At 45.8% G+C, this 22,806-nt stretch overlaps 2 protein-coding genes across 5 annotated transcripts in view; both read right to left on the reverse strand.

Annotated features, from left to right (window-relative positions):
- Positions 1–691: 691 nt before the first annotated feature.
- On the reverse strand, positions 692–10,958 carry LOC130377609 (solute carrier family 22 member 13-like). The gene is made up of 13 exons (XM_056584760.1): positions 10,855–10,958; positions 7,036–7,280; positions 5,689–5,945; positions 4,803–4,906; positions 4,452–4,606; positions 4,024–4,195; positions 3,543–3,663; positions 3,483–3,504; positions 3,328–3,391; positions 2,938–3,152; positions 2,743–2,851; positions 2,264–2,458; positions 692–737 (listed from the first exon to the last, which is right to left on the reverse strand). Exons 1-13 carry the CDS (start codon positions 10,956–10,958, stop codon positions 692–694), a joined length of 1,809 nt encoding a protein of 602 aa, XP_056440735.1.
- Positions 10,959–17,434: 6,476 nt separating this feature from the next.
- rreb1a (ras responsive element binding protein 1a) overlaps positions 17,435–22,806 on the reverse strand; it is a 48,886-nt gene continuing 43,514 nt past the window's right edge. For all 4 annotated transcript variants that reach the window (XM_056583903.1, XM_056583900.1, XM_056583902.1 and 1 more), the window contains 4 exons: positions 22,439–22,597; positions 22,150–22,259; positions 21,230–22,013; positions 17,435–20,954 (listed from right to left, as the gene is read on the reverse strand). In XM_056583903.1, the coding sequence (XP_056439878.1) occupies positions 20,086–20,954; positions 21,230–22,013; positions 22,150–22,259; positions 22,439–22,597 (1,922 nt within the window). In that variant the 3' untranslated portion in view covers positions 17,435–20,085. The remainder of the gene's footprint in view (positions 20,955–21,229; positions 22,014–22,149; positions 22,260–22,438; positions 22,598–22,806) is intronic.

The following is a 22,806-nucleotide window of genomic DNA, read 5'->3' on the forward strand; positions in this document are numbered from 1 at the left end:
TTTTGTGAAATGTATTTTCTTTTTTATTCACAAATTATACATTTGTACTGTACAATGATTTATTTAATCTCACAGAATGTTTAACGTTGCCACAGTTTAAAAAAAAATGCAAACCATTGTTTCTAGGGAATGCAGAGTAGGTTCTATGTGATGTGCTCCTTTGCTGCAAAATGATAGCATGATTGAAATAGTAAAGTCTAAAATTAAATATGTTTTTATTAATTTACACAAAAATGTGTTTGCATATTACCATACAATTTATCTCATTGTAGATTGTTGGTGCACTGGTGTTTTGGTGTTTTTTTTTTTGTTAGGTGCAATGTGAATTGTGTGAGAAGGTGGCCAATTTTGAGTGTGCCAAATAACGCCACTCTATATTTCTGTAAGAAATGACTCAAAGAAAATGAAGATCTTTGGTTTTTGGTTATTATTGGATCTTTTTAAGACTTATTATCTACTGCAAATATAAACACACATACAGAATCCCATTCACAAATATATACAGCACGTTGCCGCGATACCAGCCGGCAACGTGCTGGTATCGCGGCAACGTGATACCAACGTGTGCCGTCGACGGGCCAGACTTCAGGCGGCGGAGGCCGTGGTCCGATGAACTGCTGGGGACCACAAAGGGCCAACGCCCCTCTCCAGCAGTAGCTGGTGGAGGTGTTCCCCGACCACTCGCCCAGGGTTAGGGCTGACTCTGGGGTTTGGCCGAGAAGGGCCTATGCAGCCTGCTGCAGGAGACGGGCGTCCCAACCAGGGAGAAAGAATTACTCAAATGTATCATGGCTAATGATTCTTGAATAAGAAGTCAGTTTATCTCAGTGTGGACAGTTCAGTTCAACCGGATAATGAAGATATTAAACTACAGGTTACTGACAACCTGTGTCCTATTGTAGCACCCAAAGTTACACGCCTCTGCATGGCAGCTACTACTGCATATGTCACTAACAGCAGCTGTTTAAAAGAAAAGGAAATTACGACGAGGGCTTCGGTCACGCAACCCAAGACCCAATAGAGTGGCGAAGTCACGGCCCTTCCGGTAGAGCCCATGGGACCTATCGAAAAATATGAATGGGTTTCAATGGAGAGAAAGTAATTATTATCTGGCACCAGTCTTTATATGCCCCGGATTATACATAATGTTGTTTGTGGATTTAAATGATAATATTTCATGCAAAGAAAACTAAACATTTTCGTGAAGAAGTTTGATAAAGTTAGGTATTTTCCAAGGGGAGGATAAAATCATCAAAAGAGGTGAAAAGCATTATAAATTGGGGCATGTGGATAGTTTCATTTATGCCGATGGGGAGATTGTCGGTCTTGTCCATGCCAGTCGCAGGGAGCGTGACGGCACATAGGCCTACGAGATTTAGTCTTTCACGTTGTGTTTTCTCTACAGCTGAACTGAACAATTGCACAATAAACGGTCAAACTCTTGACATCGAAAAATTATCATTTAAATCCACAAACAACATATGTAATCCGGGGCATATAAAGACTGGGACCAGAAGATAATTTTCTTCCTCTCCATTGAAACCCCATACATATTTTTCGGTCTCATAGGTCCCATGGGCTCTACCGGAAGGGGCGTGACTTCGCCACTCTGGCTTCTGAAGACTATTGTCGATGAATCTGAGGAGTAACAGATGATTTAAAAGTAGTGACAAGGTAATAATGATCTAATCTGTGGCGCGTCAATTCAAGAAAACAAATTGTATGTTATTTTAAGGCAGTGGTATACAAGACATTTATTTTTCAATTAAAAAAAGGCTTACATGATCGTTACCCCGACAACAAAATGGATTGCAGAAACATATCAATGATTTTACTTCAGTGTGTACATTGGTGTGTGTATGCGTGCATATTCAATAAAATCATTGACTATTCTGTGACTTCAAGGAATGAATGGCAAAGTGGCAAGATAATTTATTATTTTAGATTTTCTGTGGCTGAACAATGAAAAGGATTACGATTTTTGTTATGAATCATTTATTTCCGTTGATTTAACTTGCTTGCAGGGAATTCAGTATCAGAACTCCCATCCGGTTGTTTTCTAAATATAACAGAAATGAAAACTTGAATAATGTAGTATCTATTGTAGTTTTTTTGTTTAACAAAGGTGGTATTTTTCAACTCACACTCTACTTATTATTTTGGTTTTTAGTCTTTCTGCATAAGGCTTATACCTACAAGTAGACTGCTGCAGACATTGTGGTTCAGAACCGCATGCTGTTGTGAAACCACCGTATGTACTAACCTCTGTTCTGTGTGGTCCTGGAGTTCCACATTGAGGGTCTCGGGCAGCAGAAAGCAGAGCAACCCGCCTATTAAGGGAATGGTGCCATACAACACCATAGGGATGGCAGGGTGGTAGACCTGTAGTAGTCTGATGAGAGGAGCTAGGATGGCCCCGATACGACCACACATGGAATTTATACCAAGCCCACTCTGCCTGCCAGGAACAATAGAGAACAAGGAAAAACATGGATGGAAATGATAAAGGATATTTATTTTGTAACACTCATAAACTATACTGAGTTAGACATTTAGTTTTAATTACAAGTAAACACTTTTAAAAGGCCACTAGACAATGCACAGTAATCCACAATAAGCTTGTTTTACAACCAAGAAGTTGATCTACAATAGCCAGCACACATACATTTGTATTTCCTCTCTATATCTATATCTATCTGCAATACACTTTACACTTTTGAATGTATGTTTGTTGTGACTTACCTTACAGTAGTCGGGTATATTTCTGCAGTGTAAACATAGATGACGGAATAGGCAGCATTGGATCCAAACTTCCCAAGTGAAGCGACGACTGTCGTAGCCGCAATAAAGTCTGGGGGTCAAAATGAATCATTACATATGCTATAAAAATATGCATTCAGCTGATGATAGGCTGCAGAAGGTTTGGCCAGTAGCTACCATTTGGAATCGCCAGCATCAAAATGCAAGCACTGCCAGTAAAAAACATAGACACGGCTTGACATTTTCTCCTCCCAAAATGCTCAATGAGTACAGCACTGCCGATGCATGCAGGAATGTCTACAAGGCCAAAGATGAACTGAGTGAGGTAGATATCCACGCCAAAACTGCCAACATTTAGGCTGAATCCATAGTACACCATATTCACTCCAAACCTATAGAAACAGAAGTAAAGTCACAAGGTAAAAGTTATGTTGACGGAAATATTTATCATATGCATGTACATTTTGCTATAGCACAAATCTTTCTTGTCATAATGAGTGATTTTCAAAATCTCTTTTCATTGTTTCAAAATCTATTCTTATACATATGAATCTGAGTCATACTCACCACATAAAACTCATGACGAGAACACGTTTTCTTAAATATGGCTCCCTGAAAATGTCCAACATGCCTGTGCTTTTTGACACGTTCTTAGTCTCCAAGTCATCCTCCAACTAAACAAGGAAATATCAAGGTTATTTTTTTGAGTCTGCCAAGAATACCCTTTTGATTTGGATGTGATTCCTATTGAAGGAGGTAAAAGTGGGGCATAGGTCGCTCACCTGGCTGAGCATGGCCTCAGAGATGGTTCTTCCGTTCACCCTGGCTGCCCTCAGGACCTCCTTTTGCGCCTCCTTCACCCTGCCCTGGGTCAAAAGCCAGCGGGCTGATTCAGGCATGAGCCTGGAAGGTCATACAGATCAAACATAACAAATTAATAACAAACTGACAAAATCACTGAAGTAGAGAATTTCTTCCAAACATTTTGGGACTGGACCCACACTTGGGGTCGCAGAAAATTGCAGATTCATAAGCTTTAGAAATCTCATGGTGCATTTTTAATAATTAAATTAAACTAAAAGCTAAATCTTCAAAGGTCTCATAAAGATCCTTTACTTTAATGAGACTGCCTTCCGTTGAGTTAAATGATTCAAGTCAAAAGGAATTGGCCTATCACTTGATGTAGCGCGAAATGTCAATGTGACATGATAAACATGATTAACTGTGATATACTTAAGATAGTCAGAAGAAGGGTTCACAGACCAGTATCCGGCTAGAAGTAACAGGATCAGAGGGCTTGAGAACACCAGGTGTAGATTCCTCCAATCACGGACAAAATAGGCAACGCCTGACATCATCATCAGTCCAACAGAAAAAAAGGTAAGTGAAGAGATACTGACAAAACCCCGTTTTGAGGTACAGGTCCACTCCACCCCTTTAAAGTAATAACACAACAAAAATACAAGTCATTTCACTGAAAGATCTTTCCCTGGAATATAAATGCTAAAGGCTAAAAATGATTGGCATCTTCCGCTAGATAACAATCCATTCTAAAATAATTAGATCATCAATGATTCATTTATTAATCATTATTAAGTAAGTAATAATACATAATTAATACAATATCTTTCCGATGACAGTTAACTGAATTGACCTGATTAAAAGAAAATAAGGACAGGTCGTCTACTTACCTATGACATATGAATTAATCCAAACGCCAGAAACTGCGGCACCAACGACAAATCGAAGCGCAATGTAAACATAGATGTGTGGTGAGAAAGCCGAGGCAACACCAAACAAGAGCTGGAGAAACAAACTGAGCAGGGCAACATACCGGCGGCCAAACCTGCAAAAATCAGAAGAACAATGGATTCATTCACTCAAAATATGATTGTGAAATTATGCTATTCCAATTGATACTTTTACATTGCATATTTAATTGAACATGTTTATTCAAATCAAACATTTGGAAATATATGCATAGCGTATGCATTTTTTTTTTTCATGATGTGAGAAGCAAGACCCACAAACAGTCATAATACCTGTCAGCCATTGCTCCAAATACCAGCCCTCCAAGCAGAAGTCCCACAATGTAAATGGACTGGGTTGCCTCATTTAAACCGCTGTCGTCACAAACTAGATTAAACTGAGCAAAGGGAAGATAGAAGAGTGCAATTATATTCATAAACAACAAACAACAACATGAATCCGCTCCGGCTGTGCCTGCAGAATCATTTTAGTTTGAACTCTTCATGGGGTGGCCAGCATATTGAGTAGGACACGGACACCCACCCCTTAGTTATACCATACCTCACAGCATTGGCGCACAGGGGAGACAAATTGAAGGTAGATTGAAGCACTTCACTTCCCTCCTCCAACTATAAACTACTGTCTCAACGTTTAACTTTTATTGTATTCAAACTAGGCATTTGATGAACCATCTGTCTATTACTGTCCATCATACATTAGGTTGATCACTAAGTTCTTTATAGGATGCTGATTGCTCCAAACCAATGTTGGTTTGGACACAAACGGATAAATTGAACCCAGGCAAGAGTGATTCTTGTGGGCTTGTAATCTTGTGAATCAAGCTGCCTTACAAAGTTATATGGTATATCAAAGAAGATTGTATCTAAAAAATAGCACATAGCAACATCAACAAACTATGAAACAACTCATAAAGTACCAAAAACTTCCGTTAACATTGCGAAAATAATGACAATGATTTAGACTTGGATTGTATCACTCTTCGAAACTCCATAGTAATTATAGGTAAGGCTCCTTGTGGTTGAATCTTAGATAGTGTAGCTTTTAATAAACAACGATGAATAATTACCTTAATGTTATATATTATCATTTGATGACCAATTTTTGTTATTTAAACGACATTTCTGGCTAAACGGCAAATTTTGAGTTTCAGTCGCTTACCTCTGTCATATAACTGGAAGTGCTTTCAGGCCTTTTGTAAACCCATCCTTCAATGCAGTTTGTGGTACTATTAATCCCGTATGCTTCAATCGTTTCCAAATCCAAATCCACAGGTGTGAACATCTTGCAGCTGTCATACTCCCCATCTTCTCTAGTGGGGATGGTAAGGTTGAGTTGCTTTTCATATGTTAAGTTAGGGCTAATGGCAATTATCCAGTCGGTTTTGCAGTGGTAAGGGAAGTTCTGTCCAGTAAAAACTGAAAGAAAGGTCTCCACACCAATTGAAATGTTCAAAATAAGCAGTAACACCGTCAATCGTTTCTGGAAGAATCCAAATCCCCCAATTTCCTCAAGGATAAGTTCAAACCTGTTCATAATGATACCAGAAGAAACCCTGTGTTGGAATGATAAATGGCCTGCTGGAAGCAGATTATGAAGAAAAAAAGTTGCAAAGCATTGCAAGCCCAGCAGCAAGTTCGTTGTAGCTCATCCACATTCCCACATTCCACTCAGACCTGAGGGGTTTGTCCTGGATGAGGTGCTTATTAGGTCTGCTGTCAGGTAAATGTACCTTTCTACAGCAGCATGCATGAGCACTAATAACGCCACAGTAAGCTATTTAACCTGATTGCCACTATCTCTATCTTAGATAGACAACTCCAAAGCGCTTTGCGTGCAAGAAAAGTGCCATAGAAATGTATCATTATTATCATTATCAAAGCCCCAGTGGAGCCAGCTGAATATAAACTCTCAGGCTAGACTCGTGCCAAAGCACACCTTTTACTTAATGTCATTCTTTGTACTTTTTTCTATAAGAGTGAACCAACAGAACTCTTATGCTTTGTTGATATTTTTCTCTGAGATAAGGTCTTCAAATGTGAGGGGTCAGGTTTCAAAGGTCCATTAGTCTACTCTTAGTTAAATGATTATTTATATTGGAACCCAATCTGTCACGACTCAGAACGGGAATCAATTGCAGATCAAAAAGGATTTATTCCCAAACAGTCCAGCGGGCAAATCAGATTCCAGGTACGGGCAGGGTTCGTAAACAGGCAGGCAGGCAGATCCAAAACAGATAGGCAGAAGACTTAGTCCGAAACAGGCAGGGTTCAAAAAAGGTAAACAAAAAAAAGGTAAACAAAAACAAACTTGTTAAGCATATCCCTCAGGACATCATTTATCAGACCCTGGAACACAGCTGGGCAGTTGGTGAGACCAAATGGCATGACTAAATACTCATAGTGACCTGTATTGGGCGGAGTAATGGCCCGGTTTACCACAATACATGCAAGAATTGGTGTCCCTTCTTCTCTGTCTCTCGGCTGGGGACAGATGGGTACGGTCCACTTGCATGTACGCTGGGGTAAGCTGGCACTGGCAGGGACGGGAGAGGGACTTCCGAGGAGGGTGACCTTGGAGGAGGGCGGAACTCTCGCTCCCCGGCGCGCTGCTTCAGGCGTTTGTCCACTTGGATGGCAAGCTCAACGAGGTCATCAAAGGTGGAAGGTAGTTCACGGGTGGCGATCTCATCCTTGATGGCCTCAGAGAGTCCATAGAGGAAGGCATCATACTGGGCATCTGGATTCCAGCCACTGGTGGTGGCGAGGGTGCGGAAGTCTATTGCAGAGTCAGAAGCAGACCTCGGGCGGCCTCTCTCCCATGCACCGAGCGATCAATGACCTTCTTCATCTCACCTACGAATGCCTGATAGCTGAGACAGACTGGGGAGTTGGAGTCCCAAACCGCAGTTCCCCACTCATGCACGGCCCGTCAAGAGGGTTATGACATAAGCAACCCGGGACGCCCTACCGGGAAGACTAACTTCACACCAGCCCAATCTAATATATATATACACACACACACACACACACACACACACACACACACACACACACACACACACACACACACACACACACACACACACACACACACACACACTATAATAATAATAATAATACTAATAATTACTCTAATGCGAGACAGTGAGAAGGGGGAGGATTTCACCTTCTCACACTAGGTATACCTAATAAATGGGTAAATCATGATTGTTGCAGCACAACATGTGACAAATGCTTTTTATCAGCTTTTATCTCAGCTCACAGAGGAGTTCAGAAGGACAGTTCACCTGGAGCAAAACTTAAAAAAAAAAAAACTGGACTTTGACAGGCATACACTGTCAGAGAACTTAGACTTAAACTTAGTCTGAGATGCTTCTCTCAATCTATACATGTAAAGGTCAAGGATGACCCAATTCAAATGTTTTTTTTTGAATATTCCTTTGACTGGTGTGATTGTTGTACTTTATTTTGTGGGAAGAGATTAGTTTTATATTATTCTAACAATCCCATATGTTCTGTTGTAGATTGACACCTTTTTGATTCCCCTCACGCCTCCTCCTTGTGGACAGAATTTCAGTTGTAGCCTTCTGCTGAAATCCAACCCCAACGGAGGCAAGAAAGAAGGTTAGGCCCAAAATATTTAACTGATATGCTTCCACTGCATAAGCCTTTTAGACCACTAAGATACTCTGAGACCAATCTGTTAATTATCCCCAGAGTAAACACGAAACATGGGAAAACTGGATTTAGTTACCATGCAACAAATAGCTGGAATAACTCCCAGAGGATTTAAGACTTACCCCAACTCTGAGCACCTTTAAAACAAGACTGAAGACTTTTATGTTTGCTTTAGCTTTTCTGCTGAATCTTAAATACATTGCACTTTCTAAAAAGCTTTTTTAAATTTGCCTTTATTTTCTATTTTAATAATAAAATGCCTTTTTAACTTTTTATTTTACCCATTTCTTTGCATATGTTTTCTTTTACTTAGCTATTATTTTATTTTATTGTATGACAATCTTTATATGTGAAGCACTTTGAGTCTGCCTTGTGTATGAAAAGTGCTACATAAATAAAGTTGCCTTGCCTTAATATTGACTGACTTAAGATAAGGCCACACTGCACGCGTTACTCGGATTAAAAAACGCGCATAACCCGCCTAACTTGACGCTTGATCATTGTGTGTAACAAAAATGGTTCAACGCGCCTAACGCGCCTGTGGCTGCGCTGGATTTAGGAGTCCGAGGTAGGAAACCCAAACGCCGCCGTGTTTTGGTGCATGATAGAGTTTAGATCGGGTTAGATTAAATAATCTCGGATATAAATAACAATAATCGGGTTTAATAACTTCACATGGTGTGTCTGGTGTGTTTCCAGCATTCGTAGTGTTGATCAGCAGAGATATAGTCCGTCAAGCCGTTGAGGTTGCTTAGCAACCAGAGACGCTGTCCATGCAAGTAAATGGAGCGTTCCCTCTTCGTCATAACTATCAAACCAAACATCCTTCACATTCACAGAGCGAACATTATGAAAGTAAAATGCACATTTCTCGCCTAAAAATGTTTAAATAAACGCTTTTAATGGCGTAACTATGTTACTATTTCCCCCCAGAATAAAGAAAGATGTCCGCCATATGCTTCTGTGCAAGCGTCACTACTCTCTGCCAGTGACGTCGGGTCAAGCTCCACGCTGGTTGGCTATCGCGGCTAAGCGTCACACGTAGGCGCGTCAAAAGTTCAATTTTTTTAACTTTGCGCGTTGGTGTGTTGGCGTGCATCATTACGTGCGTATGCCGTGTCTAACGCCACTAACGCGCCGCTTTAACGCGTGTAACGCGTCTACGCGCCTACACCAATGGTTCCATATGCAAAAATGATTAACACCTTACCTTAAGAGGCAGGGTGTTTTCCTCCTTGAGGTCAACAACGCCATCCATTTCTGTTCAGGGAAGGTCAATGCTTGGCAACAGGGGTGGCCAATGAGAACAAAGTCCAAAAACAAAACAAAATCAAAGTCCAATGGACAGACTTTGACATGGTAGAGAAGTGATTCAAACAAGTAAGGTTGGATAAAGGAGGAGGTAAGCCAATTAATGAGCTAAACAAAGTTTGAGCTCTCAGACTCTATCTTTCTACTTAACGATGCACACAAAAAGACTTAACTGACTATCTGCAACCCAGACAAGCTCCCTATCCTTGATGAGCTGTTTGTCATGCCAACGTTTGTTGATTATAAGCTGTCAGTCAGCGATGAGATAGGTGAAGCAGAAAGTAGCGCCTCAAACTCCATAACAAACCAACAGTCTATCCCATCACAGTCCATGCTTTGTTGCATCTCAACCTTCAACAATGAAGATCAATCACAGGACTCACAGGATCACAGGTCAGAGATGGCTCCATCACAGTTTTATGTTAATGCCTTACCCATTGACGAGGTAGTCCAAATAAAATACATACTACTCAATAATGACATGTTTGTCATTGATGACACTATCCCAATAAACATTGATGGTTTATCACCAAGTACTACTGCCCCACGAGCAACAGGATTGAAAATGACGACAAGGAGTGTGTTTCAGGTGAATACTGGGATATGTTCAATGTCGAATTCAAAAGTGGCAAGACAGTGAAGATCCTAATGACCCGCCATGACATAAAGGACTTGCGTATAGATTAGTTTGCATGTCATTCACTGAAAGTGAATGTGGATATAATTATTTATTTTTTTATGATTTTTAGATCTTGATTGCAAAACACAAGTGAACAATTATTGTGGTTTGCGACACACGCAACGTGAATCTTCTGTGGGTTTCGCATAATAAAGCAAATAAAAGCTTCCATATCAAATAGGTGAAAATCCCTACAAGCCATGTTCTGGAGTGAAGTGTTTTTCAGGGCCAGTTTGAAAGAGAAGACATACAGGCAGGCCTGCCTTAACCTGCCATTGGGCCCTGGGGCTGGGCCCCCTGAGAGGGGATCTTACAATGAAGATGTGTAACTTATTTCCGACATTTTGCGAGTGTGGCTGTGGTGTAAAGGGGCCACTGGCCCTCTTTTTTCTTTGCTGATGATAGGCCTCCTGATCTTTGTAAGCCCCAAACAAAAAATCACATTGTCTTGGGCCTTCGCCGATCTGGGGGCCTATCATGGGCCAGTATAAAATATAAAAATATATATATATGTATATATTGCAAATCCTCCCTTATATGGATGATTGGCTTATTTGCTCTCCAACCCGGGAACGGGCAGAGCAGGACACCACAGCCCTCCTAGGCCATGTGGAAAGGTTGGGTCTACAGTCAACTATGGCAAAAGTTGTCTAATACCCAGCCATCAGGTACTGTTCCTTGGCATAAACCTGGACTCCGTCCAAATGCTTGCCTTCCCATCTCTGCGGCGGGTAGAGACCATACTCCAGATCCTCCTGCATTTTCAGGAGGACAGGATGGTAAGGTACAGCCTTTTTCTCAGGCTGTTGGGAATGTTGATGTCAGTAACGTCAATAGTGCCACTGGGCCTCCTCCATTTGCGGCCGTTCCAAGTTTGGACCAATGGCCGCCACTTAGATCCGAGGTTGCACGGATCCAGGAAGGTCAGGGTGTCCAGTGAATGCCTCCTGGTTTTTTTAGGTGAAAATCCCTACAAGCCATGTTCTGGAGTGAAGTGTTTTTCAGGGCCAGTTTGAAAGAGAAGACATACAGGCAGGCCTGCCTTAACCTGCCATTGGGCCCTGGGGCTGGGCCCCCTGAGAGCTGATCTTACAATGAAGATGTGTAACTTGTTTCCGACATTTTGCTAGTGTGGCTGTGGTGTAAAGGGGCCACTGGCCCTCTTTTTTCTTGGCTGATGATAGGCCACCTGATCTTTGTAAGCCCCAAACAAAAAATCACATTGTCTTGGGCCTTCGCCGATCTGGGGGCCTATCATGGGCCAGTGTAAAATATAAAAATATATATATATATATATATTTTTTTTTTTTACTGCAGCTCATGATAGGCCCCCCGATCGGCCACTGCTAGCCCTAGATGGACACGATGAATGCCCCGCATGCCTTGGTGTGGTCCATCTGGAAGGGGCTGTCCGATGATCAGTGTATGAATTGCAGTTTCATGCCACCTGGGCTGAAAGTGGCAAGACTAGCCGAGGTGGAAGGACCTCAGGTTGAAGGTGAGCTTCCCCCGCCTCGAAGAGAACCAGTGGTAAGAGTACGCTCCCCACCCAGGGCTGCCCCGCTCCCTCACCAGTTCCTGAGCGACCCTATCAACCCCGTCGGGCTCCCACAAGGCCTGCACCCCAGGCACAGAGGGGTCGGGGGTTGGGGTCGGGGTCCCCCCGTATTGCCCTTTCACATGCTAAAGACAGCGGAAGTGCTCCAGGCTGTCGCATGGCAAAGCTGGTTCATATCAATAGATTTAAAGGATGCATATTTTCAAGTCCCGATAGCACCACGTCACAGGGCATACCTGCGCTTCGCATTCGAAGGGCGGGCCTACCAGTACAGGGTCCTCCCATTTGGGTTATCACTAGCCCCACGGATCTTCACAAGGTGCATGCGGGCAGCGCTCGCACCAGTGCAAGCCACCGGAATGCAAATCCTCCCTTATATGGATGATTGGCTTATTTGCTCTCCAACCCGGGAACGGGCAGAGCAGGACACCACAGCCCTCCTAGGCCCTGTGGAAAGGTTGGGTCTACAGTCAACTATGGCAAAAGTTGTCTAATACCCAGCCATCAGGTACTGTTCCTTGGCATAAACCTGGACTCCGTCCAAATGCTTGCCTTCCCATCTCTGCGGCGGGTAGAGACCATACTCCAGATCCTCCTGCATTTTCAGGAGGACAGGATGGTAAGGTACAGCCTTTTTCTCAGGCTGTTGGGAATGTTGATGTCAGTAACGTCAATAGTGCCACTGGGCCTCCTCCATTTGCGGCCGTTCCAAGTTTGGACCAATGGCCGCCACTTAGATCCGAGGTTGCACGGATCCAGGAAGGTCAGGGTGTCCAGTGAATGCCTCCTGGCATTACAACCCTGGAGACGCAGGGCACATCTTGCCAAAGGTGTAACACTGGGTTTGATCCCCTCACGCAGCGAGGTGGTGGTGACCGATGCTTCGCTCTCTGGCTGGGGGGAAGTGTGGCAGCACAGGGCGGTGAGAGGGCTCTGGAGTGCGCAGCACAGGATGCAGCACTTAATGTGCTCGAGCTCCGTGCTATTCATTTAGCACTCCGCAAATTCCTGCCATATTTGAGGGGCAGACATGTTCTGGTACGATGCGATAAAAGGTCAGCTGTCTACAATGTGAACCACCAAGGGGGCACAAGGTTGGCTCAGTCATTACAGGTTGCACAGCAACTTCTTCTATGGGCTCTCCCTTACTTTTCCAGCCTCAGGGCTATGTACCTTCCAGGGCCACAGAACACGGTGCCAGACTTTCTTTCACACCAGAATCCTCCGTTGGGGGAGTGGCGACTCCACCCAGAGGTAGTAGAGGCAATATGGAGCAAATATGGCACAGCAGAGGTGGACCTGTATGCTTCAGAGTCCACAACACATTGCCCTCTCTGGTTCTCTCTGTCAGACGCGAGTCCGATGGGACAGGATGCCTTGGCACATCCATGGCCACCAACTCCTTTATGCCTTCCCGCCATTTCCACTGATAGGGTTAACTCTACACAGAGCTCAGAAGGGGAACCACAGACTCCTGCTGGTTGCCCCAAACTGGCCAGGGAGACCTTGGTTTCCAGTAATGTACAGGCTGCTGGATGGAGATCCATGGTGCCTGCCGAAGAGGCGGGACCTGCCCTCACAGCTGGGGGGACACATCTGGCACCCCAGACCAGAGTGCCTGCAGCTATGGGTTTGGCCCTTGAGGGGCCTGATCCACCTTTAATGGAATGTGACCAGGAGGTAGTTCAAACCATCATAGACTCAAGAGCTCCCTCCACCAGGGCACTTTATGCTAACAAGTGGAAGATATTTGCAAAGTGGTGTGAGGCTCAGAGAGAGGTACCGGAGTGTTCCTCAGTGCCAATGATATGTTTTTTGAAGTCCTTGACTTGAAGTCCTTGACTCTAGTCCTTGACTGTAGAAGGCCTGTTGGCCTTCTACAGCCCAAACAAATTTCACCCTCGGCCGTATCGAGATGAAATTACGGCCGAAATTTCATCTCGGCCGTATCGAAGAGTGCTCGTATACGGCCGAGATGTTCTGACCAGGTGTTGCTTGCCACCACAGCATCATCCAGGTAAAACGCACACCCTCTAGACCTGCAATCACCGAATTCATCAATCTCTGGAACGTCGCGGGCGCATTCCGCAATCCAAAACTCATGACCTGGTACGAGTACAGTACAGGCCAGAGGGGGTGATGAACGCCGACACTTCCTGAGCCCGAGGAGTGAGCCTAACTTGGTAGTAGCCTTTTAAGAGATCGAATTTGCTAACATAACACGCGGCACCCACTATCTATACTGATCTATACAATCGTCCATTTTCGGCAGCGGGAACTATTCTGGCTTAGTTACCTTGTTTAACCTGCGGTAATCTGTGAAGAAACGGAAGGTTTTGTCTGGCTTAGCCACAAGCAAACAAGATGATGCCCAGCCAGAGTGGGAGGGTTCAGCCAAGCCATTTTCCAACAGATACTGCACCTCATCATCTACCACCTTACATTTATCAGGCCCTACAAGATAAAAACGTTGGCGAATCGGCAAGGCATCACCAACATCTATATTGTGTTCGATGAGATCCGTGCATGTGAGCGTGTCTGAGAAAAGCACAGAAAAAGTCAAAATCAAAACCTCTAGCTCATTAGCTTGACTTATGGAAGATGGCCTATCAAGGTGTCTAAGTTGCCCAACATTGCAGAATTATTGATAAGAAGGCCCAGTGTCAATGACAGCCATTACAACAGGAGACACCTCCCCCCTCCTGAACCAGGGCTAGGGTTTTGCGAATAGTAAGGCTTTAACAAATGAATGTGGCACATTGTTTAGATCGCTTTCTGTCAGGAGCATCTAACAGGTAGTCCTAGTCAGACACCCGACGAGCAACAGAGTAGGGGCCGACAAACTTAGCACAAAATGGTGATTTAGGTACCGGCAACAAAGCCAGGACCTGATCACCAGGACTAAATGTACGTTCAACAGCACGGCGGTCAAACAGGGGACCACGGACTTGATGACCAAACACCAAGTCATTCGGGCTGAAACCGATGCTGTCTTGCACCACTTCACGTGCTGCTAGCAACAGCCATGGAATACCCTCTTCCCAGTCTCTGGTTAACTGAATGCAGTAGGCACGCAAAAGGGACTTCAAGGTACTGTGGAAGTTTGCCAAAGCACCTTGACTCAGGGGATGGTACGCACTGCTTAACTGTTGTTTAACTTTTAGCTGTTTAAGGACGTTTCGAAACATCGTTGATGTGAAATTGCTTCCCCGGTCACTTTGAATCACACGAGGTATGCCAAATATTGAAATGAACTGTGTGAGTGACTGTACCAAAGCTCTTGTTGTAATGCTCCGCAGCGGATAGGCTGCCGGATAGCGAGTCGACTGGCACATAACAGTCAACAAGTAAGCACAACCCGACTTAGAAGTAGGAAGGGGGCCCACACAGTCAATAATAATGTGCTCAAAAGGCTTCCCCACCGATGGAATTGGACAAAGAAGTGCCGGCTTAATTGACTGATGGTTTTTCCCTGCCAGTTGACAAATATGAAAGTTTTTATGAATTGAGCAATGTCTCGCTTCATCTTAGGCCAACAAAAATGCTGCAACAACCGCAAATGTGTCTTGCGAACACCAAAATGACCTGCCACGTCACCATGTGCCGTCTGAAGGATGACATTACAAAATGGTTTCGGCATCACAATTTGAATTACTGGATCCCCAACCTCACCGTTGAACTGAGACCATTTGCGCAACAGGTTTTCAACCACGAAATATCCATTTGCTGCACTTCTCTGCTCTTCCCCTGTCCAAACAGCAAAAAGGCCAACCAAGTCCTCATCTTCCTTTTGCGCTGCCACAACCTCCTCACGGGAAAAAGTAGGTGGTAACAGAGGCAAAATTAAATCAGCAGAGTTTTTCAGACTCTAGTTCCTGTTCCCCTCTTCGGGTACGACTCCTTGCACGAGTGACTGCACAGGAGGTGCAAACTTCAGGAAAGTCCACAGAGCAAGAATCAGATTCAAGAGAGGTGGCAGTAGATTTGTATAGTAGATTTGGACATTCATGTAACACAATACTCAAATATACACAAAAATTATGAAATTGATAGGTACTATCTATAAAGATCCGATATTGGTAGTGCAGTACTGAAGAGCATGTTATTATAGTGCCGAGTATCTTTGCAATAATATCCATCTCTCGGCATGACTCTCTGATCTTATCCTGTCATTCATGCAGGTTCCTTATAGCAGCTTCAGATTGGCTGTCTTTGAAAGGGCAGAGAGTCCAAGGGCAAGATTACCACCATACAATAATAATCTTAGTCATATTAAACACATTAATAAAGGGCAACAACCACATTGGTTTGATTCACACATTTCATTTAATGTTATCTTTATTGCTCTTTTTCTTAAATGAGTTGCATACAGAACAAGGTCAGCGTTCCAGACGTGGCGCACGCTCATACATAACTGACTGAGGTCCTCTGTGTGTGTGTGTGTGTGTGTGTGTGTGTGTGTGTGTGTGTGTGTGTGTGTGTGTGTGTGTGTGTGTGTGTGTGTGTGTGTGTGTGTGTGTGTGTGTGTGTGTGTGTGTGTGTGTGTGTGTGTGTGTCTTTAAGAGGAGAGTTGCGATCCCTTGCACATCAGTGCCAGGAGGACACAGCCAATGTCAGTATAGCTACAGCCTGAAACCCCCTGGGCGGCCCGTCGGACCAGACCCCAAACCACAACCCCAGCAGGTCGGCCCGAGGACGGTCCCGGGATGACCATGACGCCAACCGAACCAAGTCCAAAACCAACCATCAGGAACTCAAGCCCGATATTTTAACCCATCAGTCGTTTGTGCTGGCAGATGTAAAATAAAAAATACGATCGGCGGCTCACTGGGCGAACCGTTAACGTTCTAGCTGTTCCGTTTCCTGTTCTGACCACGCCCACTTCACAGTCAAGTGCTTGATGTAGTGATTGACAGTTCTGAATCATCATTAAAATAAGAAACAAAAATAGTAGAATAATCACAACTTAAAGGGGGTGGGGGCACCTGGCAACTCGGGAAACTAGGGGGGGAAAACATTTCTGAATAATGGATTTCATAGAGACCCTGAGAGCAAGATTCATATATATACACATATATGCATATATATATACACATTTATGCATGTATATACATATATATGCATATATATTTGTATATACGGAGAAAGCAAAGAAACAATTATTCATGAATGAACAAATTCGCTTGACATGCAAAAACGAATAAAGAATCACCTACAGCCTACCCTACCCTTAACTGAACACATTGGAGCTTCACAGTTTAATATGCATTTATATTTATATTTATATATATATATATATATATTTATGTATATAGCCTATTGTATTGAAAAACAAAAACAGAAAATCAATTCTTAGCCAAACAAAAAAAAAAAAAAAACAGAACCAGACAGATTGTTATCAACTCACATACATGAGATCTACATAAAGCTTTTTGGATTCAGAGATAATGCATTATTGCTAGTTCTATTCCCAACAGCCGCCTCAAACACAATTCAGAGGGCAGTTAGTCTACACATTGGAAAAAAACAGAAAGACAACTAAAAACCCAACAGTATGCAAAACAAATCTACAGCATTGTTGTTATATATTTAATACATGGCTTCTTCTCAAGTCAATGTCGAGACTGCCCTTAACCTCCCCCCCTGCCCTGCCCGCCCCCCCTCCCCCCCTCACTCTCTCCCTCTCTCTCTCGCTCTCTCTCTCTCTCTCAAAACACACACACACACACACACAGACATATTCATCCGGGCTCTAAATAAATACAATTAAAAAAACTGTCCATGTGCATTGAAATGAACCTCCAGTATTTCCATGCCCGTGCATAGCCCCCCACACACACACACACACACACACACACACACACACACACACACACACACACACAAACGATTTAAAGCTGAACTAAAAGGTTATTGAGACAGAAAGGGCCAGGCAGAGATAGCGAAGAAGAGACTCAGAGGAGCAGAGACTCTGAGGCCTTTAGAACTGCTTTGGACTCCGCTGCAGAGGACATGCCGAGTAATGGAATACTGTACTACCTTGGCCGCACCACTAGATGGCGCCAACGGGCATGGGGAGGAGAACCAGGCTCAGTCCGTTTGACAGCTTATTTAATTGAAATCATTCTAAGAGAGTCAAAGTACGTCAGAAGTCCAACCCAAACGTACTCATTGTTAACAATACATCTTATTACCAGTCGAGTAGAAAAGTTGAGTATTGTGGTCGTTGATATTAGTTATAGAAGTAGTCGTTTTGTGCAATATTACTGCCAGTTTTTGCAGTAAGCCCAGCAGGCCCATGTCGTTATTGCTGCTCAGTTTGCCAAACAGCTGTCGCGCTACGATCCTGTTATCCCCAGTCAATGTCTGGGGGTTGTGAATGCACCACGGAGTTGCATTCACATGAAACAAGAGTTTATATGAAGAGAATCAAGTCCACATAGCTAGCTCTGCAGTCAGCGCAGGTCCTTTAGCCCTTGTAACGCGTGTTAGCGGACACAGTGGAAGCGGTGTGTCCGTTCAGTGATGACGTAGCGGGACGTGGTGCGCTGGAAGCCTCCACGTCCCTCTAGCACATCAACGGCTCTCAAACCAACCGCAGAAGCAAGACGGTCAGAACCGCTCCGAGATTAAGGACACTGGCGTGTTTAAGGCTTAAAAACCACAGTTCACAGGTCTCATTTCAATTCATATTGTCCAGTTGCCAACGAGACAAAGAAAAGACCAGAAGTGTAGACCTTCTTGTCAAACTTAAGGGGCATAATGAGCCTGAGGTTGATGCCAGATCAATGGAAAATCATTTTGTGGATCAGAAGGTTTAGAATAGAAAAATGAATCAAACAATGATGTGGGACTCAGCAAGCGTCAGTTTGCCGCTTTGTCAGCCCGGTGAAGGTTAGAAATGTGGAAGACCTGTTTGAAGACTTGTTTTTTTTGCAGATTGTCAACTATTCATACACAGAGGTTTTTAGGAGAACCACTCTAGTGCTTTCCCCCTGAGTAACCTTGGAGGGCAAGCAAAACCACAGTGTTGTCATGTCTCTCTACAAACACTACTGGGGGGGGGGGGGGGGGGGCTGATGGTAATGAGACGGCCTAACCAGATCACACACTCAAGACAACAATCATAGAAAATTAGAGAAAAAAGATTTGTTCATTATAAAATAGAAAACATCCAACTTGACAGACACTTCCTCATCAAAAAACAAAGCCCACTAAGAGCCAAACACAAAAATACTTTAGTATTAAACTCAGACATGCCTTACACACGCACACAAAATACAGTTAATGTACATGTGGAATCAACTGAAACAGATGAGAAAATATGAACATAAACCAACCTCCAGAATGCATAGGGGAAGGAGGGGGAGGGGCAAATATTGCCCATATCAATCTGTCAATGAGTGATACGCTTCCGGGCGACTAAGATTAATAGTGAATCGAGGAAGAAGAAAATAAACTAAATATCCAACCTGCAGCCCTGTTCCTTCACAGAGCGAGGCCCGCTGGGATGACATCAGTTACATTATAAAGTTTTGGTTTGTTTGTTTCTCAATGCACTTGACTGACCCTGCGTCAGGAAAAACTCAACAAAAACGGCTTCGGAGAACCACGACGGCAGTCTTTTCAACAAAAAAAAGAATTACTCAGAAAAGCAGGTCCGCAGAAAGAGAGAAGTCCAAATGTCTGTCCGTCCGTTTGGACTCTCCGACTGTCCGCCATATTGCATACATTCCAGTTTGAAAAGACCTCCTAGTCTGCAGCATGTGGGTTGCCCAGCCCTGGACTAAGAGTGTTTGTGATTGGTCGATGTAGAAGTCAGGTGAGCCCCACGGCCTCACACCGAACGGGCTGATCGCCACAATCTTCCTGCGTTCGCAAACTTGATCATGAATTCTCATACAAAAATCAAGGATAAATGTATTATTTTATTGCTGAAATTATCGATTGGCAAAACCAATAATAAAAATGAAAAAAAAAACATTGTTTTGCGCAATCATAAAAAGCTTTAAAATTGGATCCACTCCCCAATATACTGTAGATAAAGATTGACAAGTAAATCATGTGAAAGAAGAGGAACAAGTAGTAAGGCACTTCAAGGATAAGAGGTTTGAGTCTCTGTCCAAACTCTCTGATACATCACCATTGTCATAGGCATCATCATCATCATCATCGTCGTCATCGATGGTGGCGCGTTAAATTCGTGGTCGCGTCGATATGGCACTCTGGTGACGATAGTTAGGTTTGTCCCGACCTCCAGAGAACCAGGCGGTTGCTGAGAGGTAGAGGAGCAGGGGGTGTGTGTGTGTGTGCGGGGGGGCTGAGCAGCCTCACTCCGCCCCCACCAGGGGAGAGTCTGCGCTGGGCAGCACGTGCTCTGTCGGCGCCTGGATCTCCTGCTCCGAGGTCGTGGTGGCGTTGGGGGGGGCTGTGGGGGGGGCTGAGGGCGAGGCTACTTCCCGGGCGGGCGTATCTAATGGCATGGGCGGGGCGGCGGCTGCCATGGCAACGGCGGGGGGACCCGGCGTGTCGCATGCGGTCGCCTCGGTGGCGGCGGCGGCGGCGGGGGTTGGGCTGGTAGGTGCCGGCTCGGCGGTCGTGGGAGGCGGAGCCTGTTCTGCAGGAGGAGGTTCTGAGCCCCCTGTGGTGTCTGGGGTGGCGGGGGGCTCCGCTGGAGGGGTGGGGGGTCCGCTGGGTTGGCTGGACTCTGGGGCCGGTTCTGTTCCAGGGGACGCGACGGCGGCCTCCAAAGGATTCTCCTCCGGCTCAGATTGTGCACCCTCCTCCTCCTCCTCTTCCTCCATCACGTCCTTCTTCTCTACGGCCACTTCTGGTTCTTGTTTCAACTCACCAGCGGGTTCAGACAACTTCTGCTCCTCCCGCTCCTCTTCCTCCACTTCCTCCTCCTCCTCCTCCTCCTCCTCGTCCCCGCCCACTTCTCCTCGACCTCCGACCCCGGCGGCGCTGCCTCCCTCGCTCTCGTTCTCCGAGGGCGTGCAGGTGGAGGTGGGGGTGAAGGCGGAGTCCCCGTACTCGCTGGCGTCGTCGGCCCCCGCGGAGCCGGCGCCCCCGGCGTGGGGCCCCGCGGCCTCGGGCCCGTCGGCCCCCCGGGGCTTGAGGTGGATGCGCTGGTGGCGCACCAGGCTGTGCTTCAGGGTGAAGGTGCGCTCGCACGTCTGGCAGCGGTACGGCCGCTCGCCTGCAGGGGGAGACAGAGACACCGTCAGAACGGGGGCCGCCCACAGTCATGATGTTTACGCGCTTCCTGATTAACCATAATTAAAAAAATTAATTGTTTTCGGTTACTATCTTTCATAAAATTAATAAGAAAACAATACCCTACAACCGTATTCAAACAACAAGAATCAAACATTTTGTGCGACGGGTGAATGTCAAAACGAGCCGATGTATAAAACAACAAAACGGTTGACCCTGCGGCTAGCGTTCCCAGAGGGAAGCGGGAGCACCCCGTACCGGTGTGGGAGCGCATGTGGCGGGTCAGGTCCTGCAGCGACCAGAAGCGCTTGCCGCACACGCTGCAGATCTTCTTCCTCTTGTCCACGCGACTCCCGGCGCGCTCCTCGCCCTCCTCGCTGCTCTTTGGTTCCGCCGCGCCGCCCTCCTCGTCACTGCGCTCCTCCTCCTCGTCCTCCTCCTCCTCCATGTCCGACTCCCCGCTCTCTCCCCCCTCCTTCCTCATCCTCCTCCTCTCTTCCTGCTCCTCGTCCTCCTGCTCCTCCTCCTCCTCGTCCTGCTCTGCTTTCTTCTCCTCCCCTTCGGGGGTCTCGGTGGCGGCCTCGGGGGTCTGCTCTTTCCCCGGCGTGACCTCCGACCCGGAGGCACCGGCGCCGGCGGCGCTGGCGGCGGGACTCTCCTCGCTCAGGTGCGCCCTCTCGTGGCGGGCCAGGGTGGTGGCGTAGCGGAAGCTCTTGCTGCACACACGGCACACGTGCTTGTACTCTGTCGGTTTGGCGGCGGCGGCGGGGCCAGGTGAGGCCGCGGCCGGCGCCCTCGGCTCCTCGCGGAGGCCGGCCGGCGCTGGGCCAGAGGAGGGGGTGGAGGAGGGGGTGGAGGAGGAGGAGGTGGAGGAAGGGGGGGTGTTGGTGTGGGCGCTGGGAGGGCGGGAGCTCGGCGCCCCCTCCCCGTCTCCGGACCCGGAGGCCGAGGACGGGGAGAACTTGAAGTCGATGAGCTTGCTGGCGAAGTTCAGGTCCAGGCTCTTGTTGCTATGGCAATCCTCATCGTCCTCGTTTTCCATCTGGGAGAGCGAAGAGAGCAGAGGGGATGGATGGAGAGGCGGCAGAGGAGATATTAAACAACGTCCAAAAAAAGTGGACTGATTTTAAGAACCCCTTCTGGACTTGTCGATGCAGCTTTGTTTACACAAGACTGACCTTGGTAACCACGTTGTTAGTGTTGATCTGTAGCGGCTGCTGTCGGTTCTTTGGCGCCTCCTGCTGGCCCGAGTGATCCATGCTTCTAGGCTGCTCTGCTGAACTAGACCCTAGAAACAGAACAAAACAAGTGTTTAATCACCGTATCAACAGACGACATATCTATTAAAACCAAATAAGGACGCACGTAACAAACATTTACTGAAATACGAAGAATACGAGCAATTCGATCCAGAAGGACAAGATAAAATGAATAGCCTTTGATTGACAGCGTTAGTGTCCCACTGACCTTGGCCTGGCTTGGAGGCGGGGCTAGTGTTGGAGGATGTCCGATGTTTGGGCTGGTCTAAAGAGCCAGCTCTCTGGTCCGGGAAGGGGGCGGAGCCGGACTGGGGGCTGCTGAGGTCGACGGCCTCTTGGGTCGTCTGCTCCGTGTCTGATTGGCTGTCTGTGGAGACCGGACATAAGAGTTCAGAGTTCATTCAGAGAGCTGCGCTTCTGCTAGGACTAGCATTTTGTATATTGTGCGTGATTTGTATACTATCTGCTGCACAACTAATTGCCCTATTGGGGGACAATAAAGTAATTTGAACCTTGAACCTTGAGCATCAGACTAACCATGTCTACCATAGGGGTAGATTGTTATGGACTGGATGT

Source organism: Gadus chalcogrammus, chromosome 23, assembly GCF_026213295.1.
Source record: "Gadus chalcogrammus isolate NIFS_2021 chromosome 23, NIFS_Gcha_1.0, whole genome shotgun sequence".
NCBI classification, from domain to species: Eukaryota; Metazoa; Chordata; class Actinopteri; order Gadiformes; family Gadidae; genus Gadus; species Gadus chalcogrammus.

Bases quoted from the DNA above. Each gene is read 5' to 3' on its own strand.
- LOC130377609 (XM_056584760.1), bottom strand. From the start codon at position 10,958: ATGCAGGAGGATCTGGAGTATGGTCTCTACCCGCCGCAGAGATGGGAA. The intron at 4,907-5,688 runs GTAAGCGACTGA...CCCTTTGCTCAG, and splicing joins CTTCCAGTTATATGACAGAG to TTTAATCTAGTTTGTGACGA. The intron at 4,196-4,451 runs GTAAGTAGACGA...ATTACTTTAAAG, and splicing joins GATTAATTCATATGTCATAG to GGGTGGAGTGGACCTGTACC.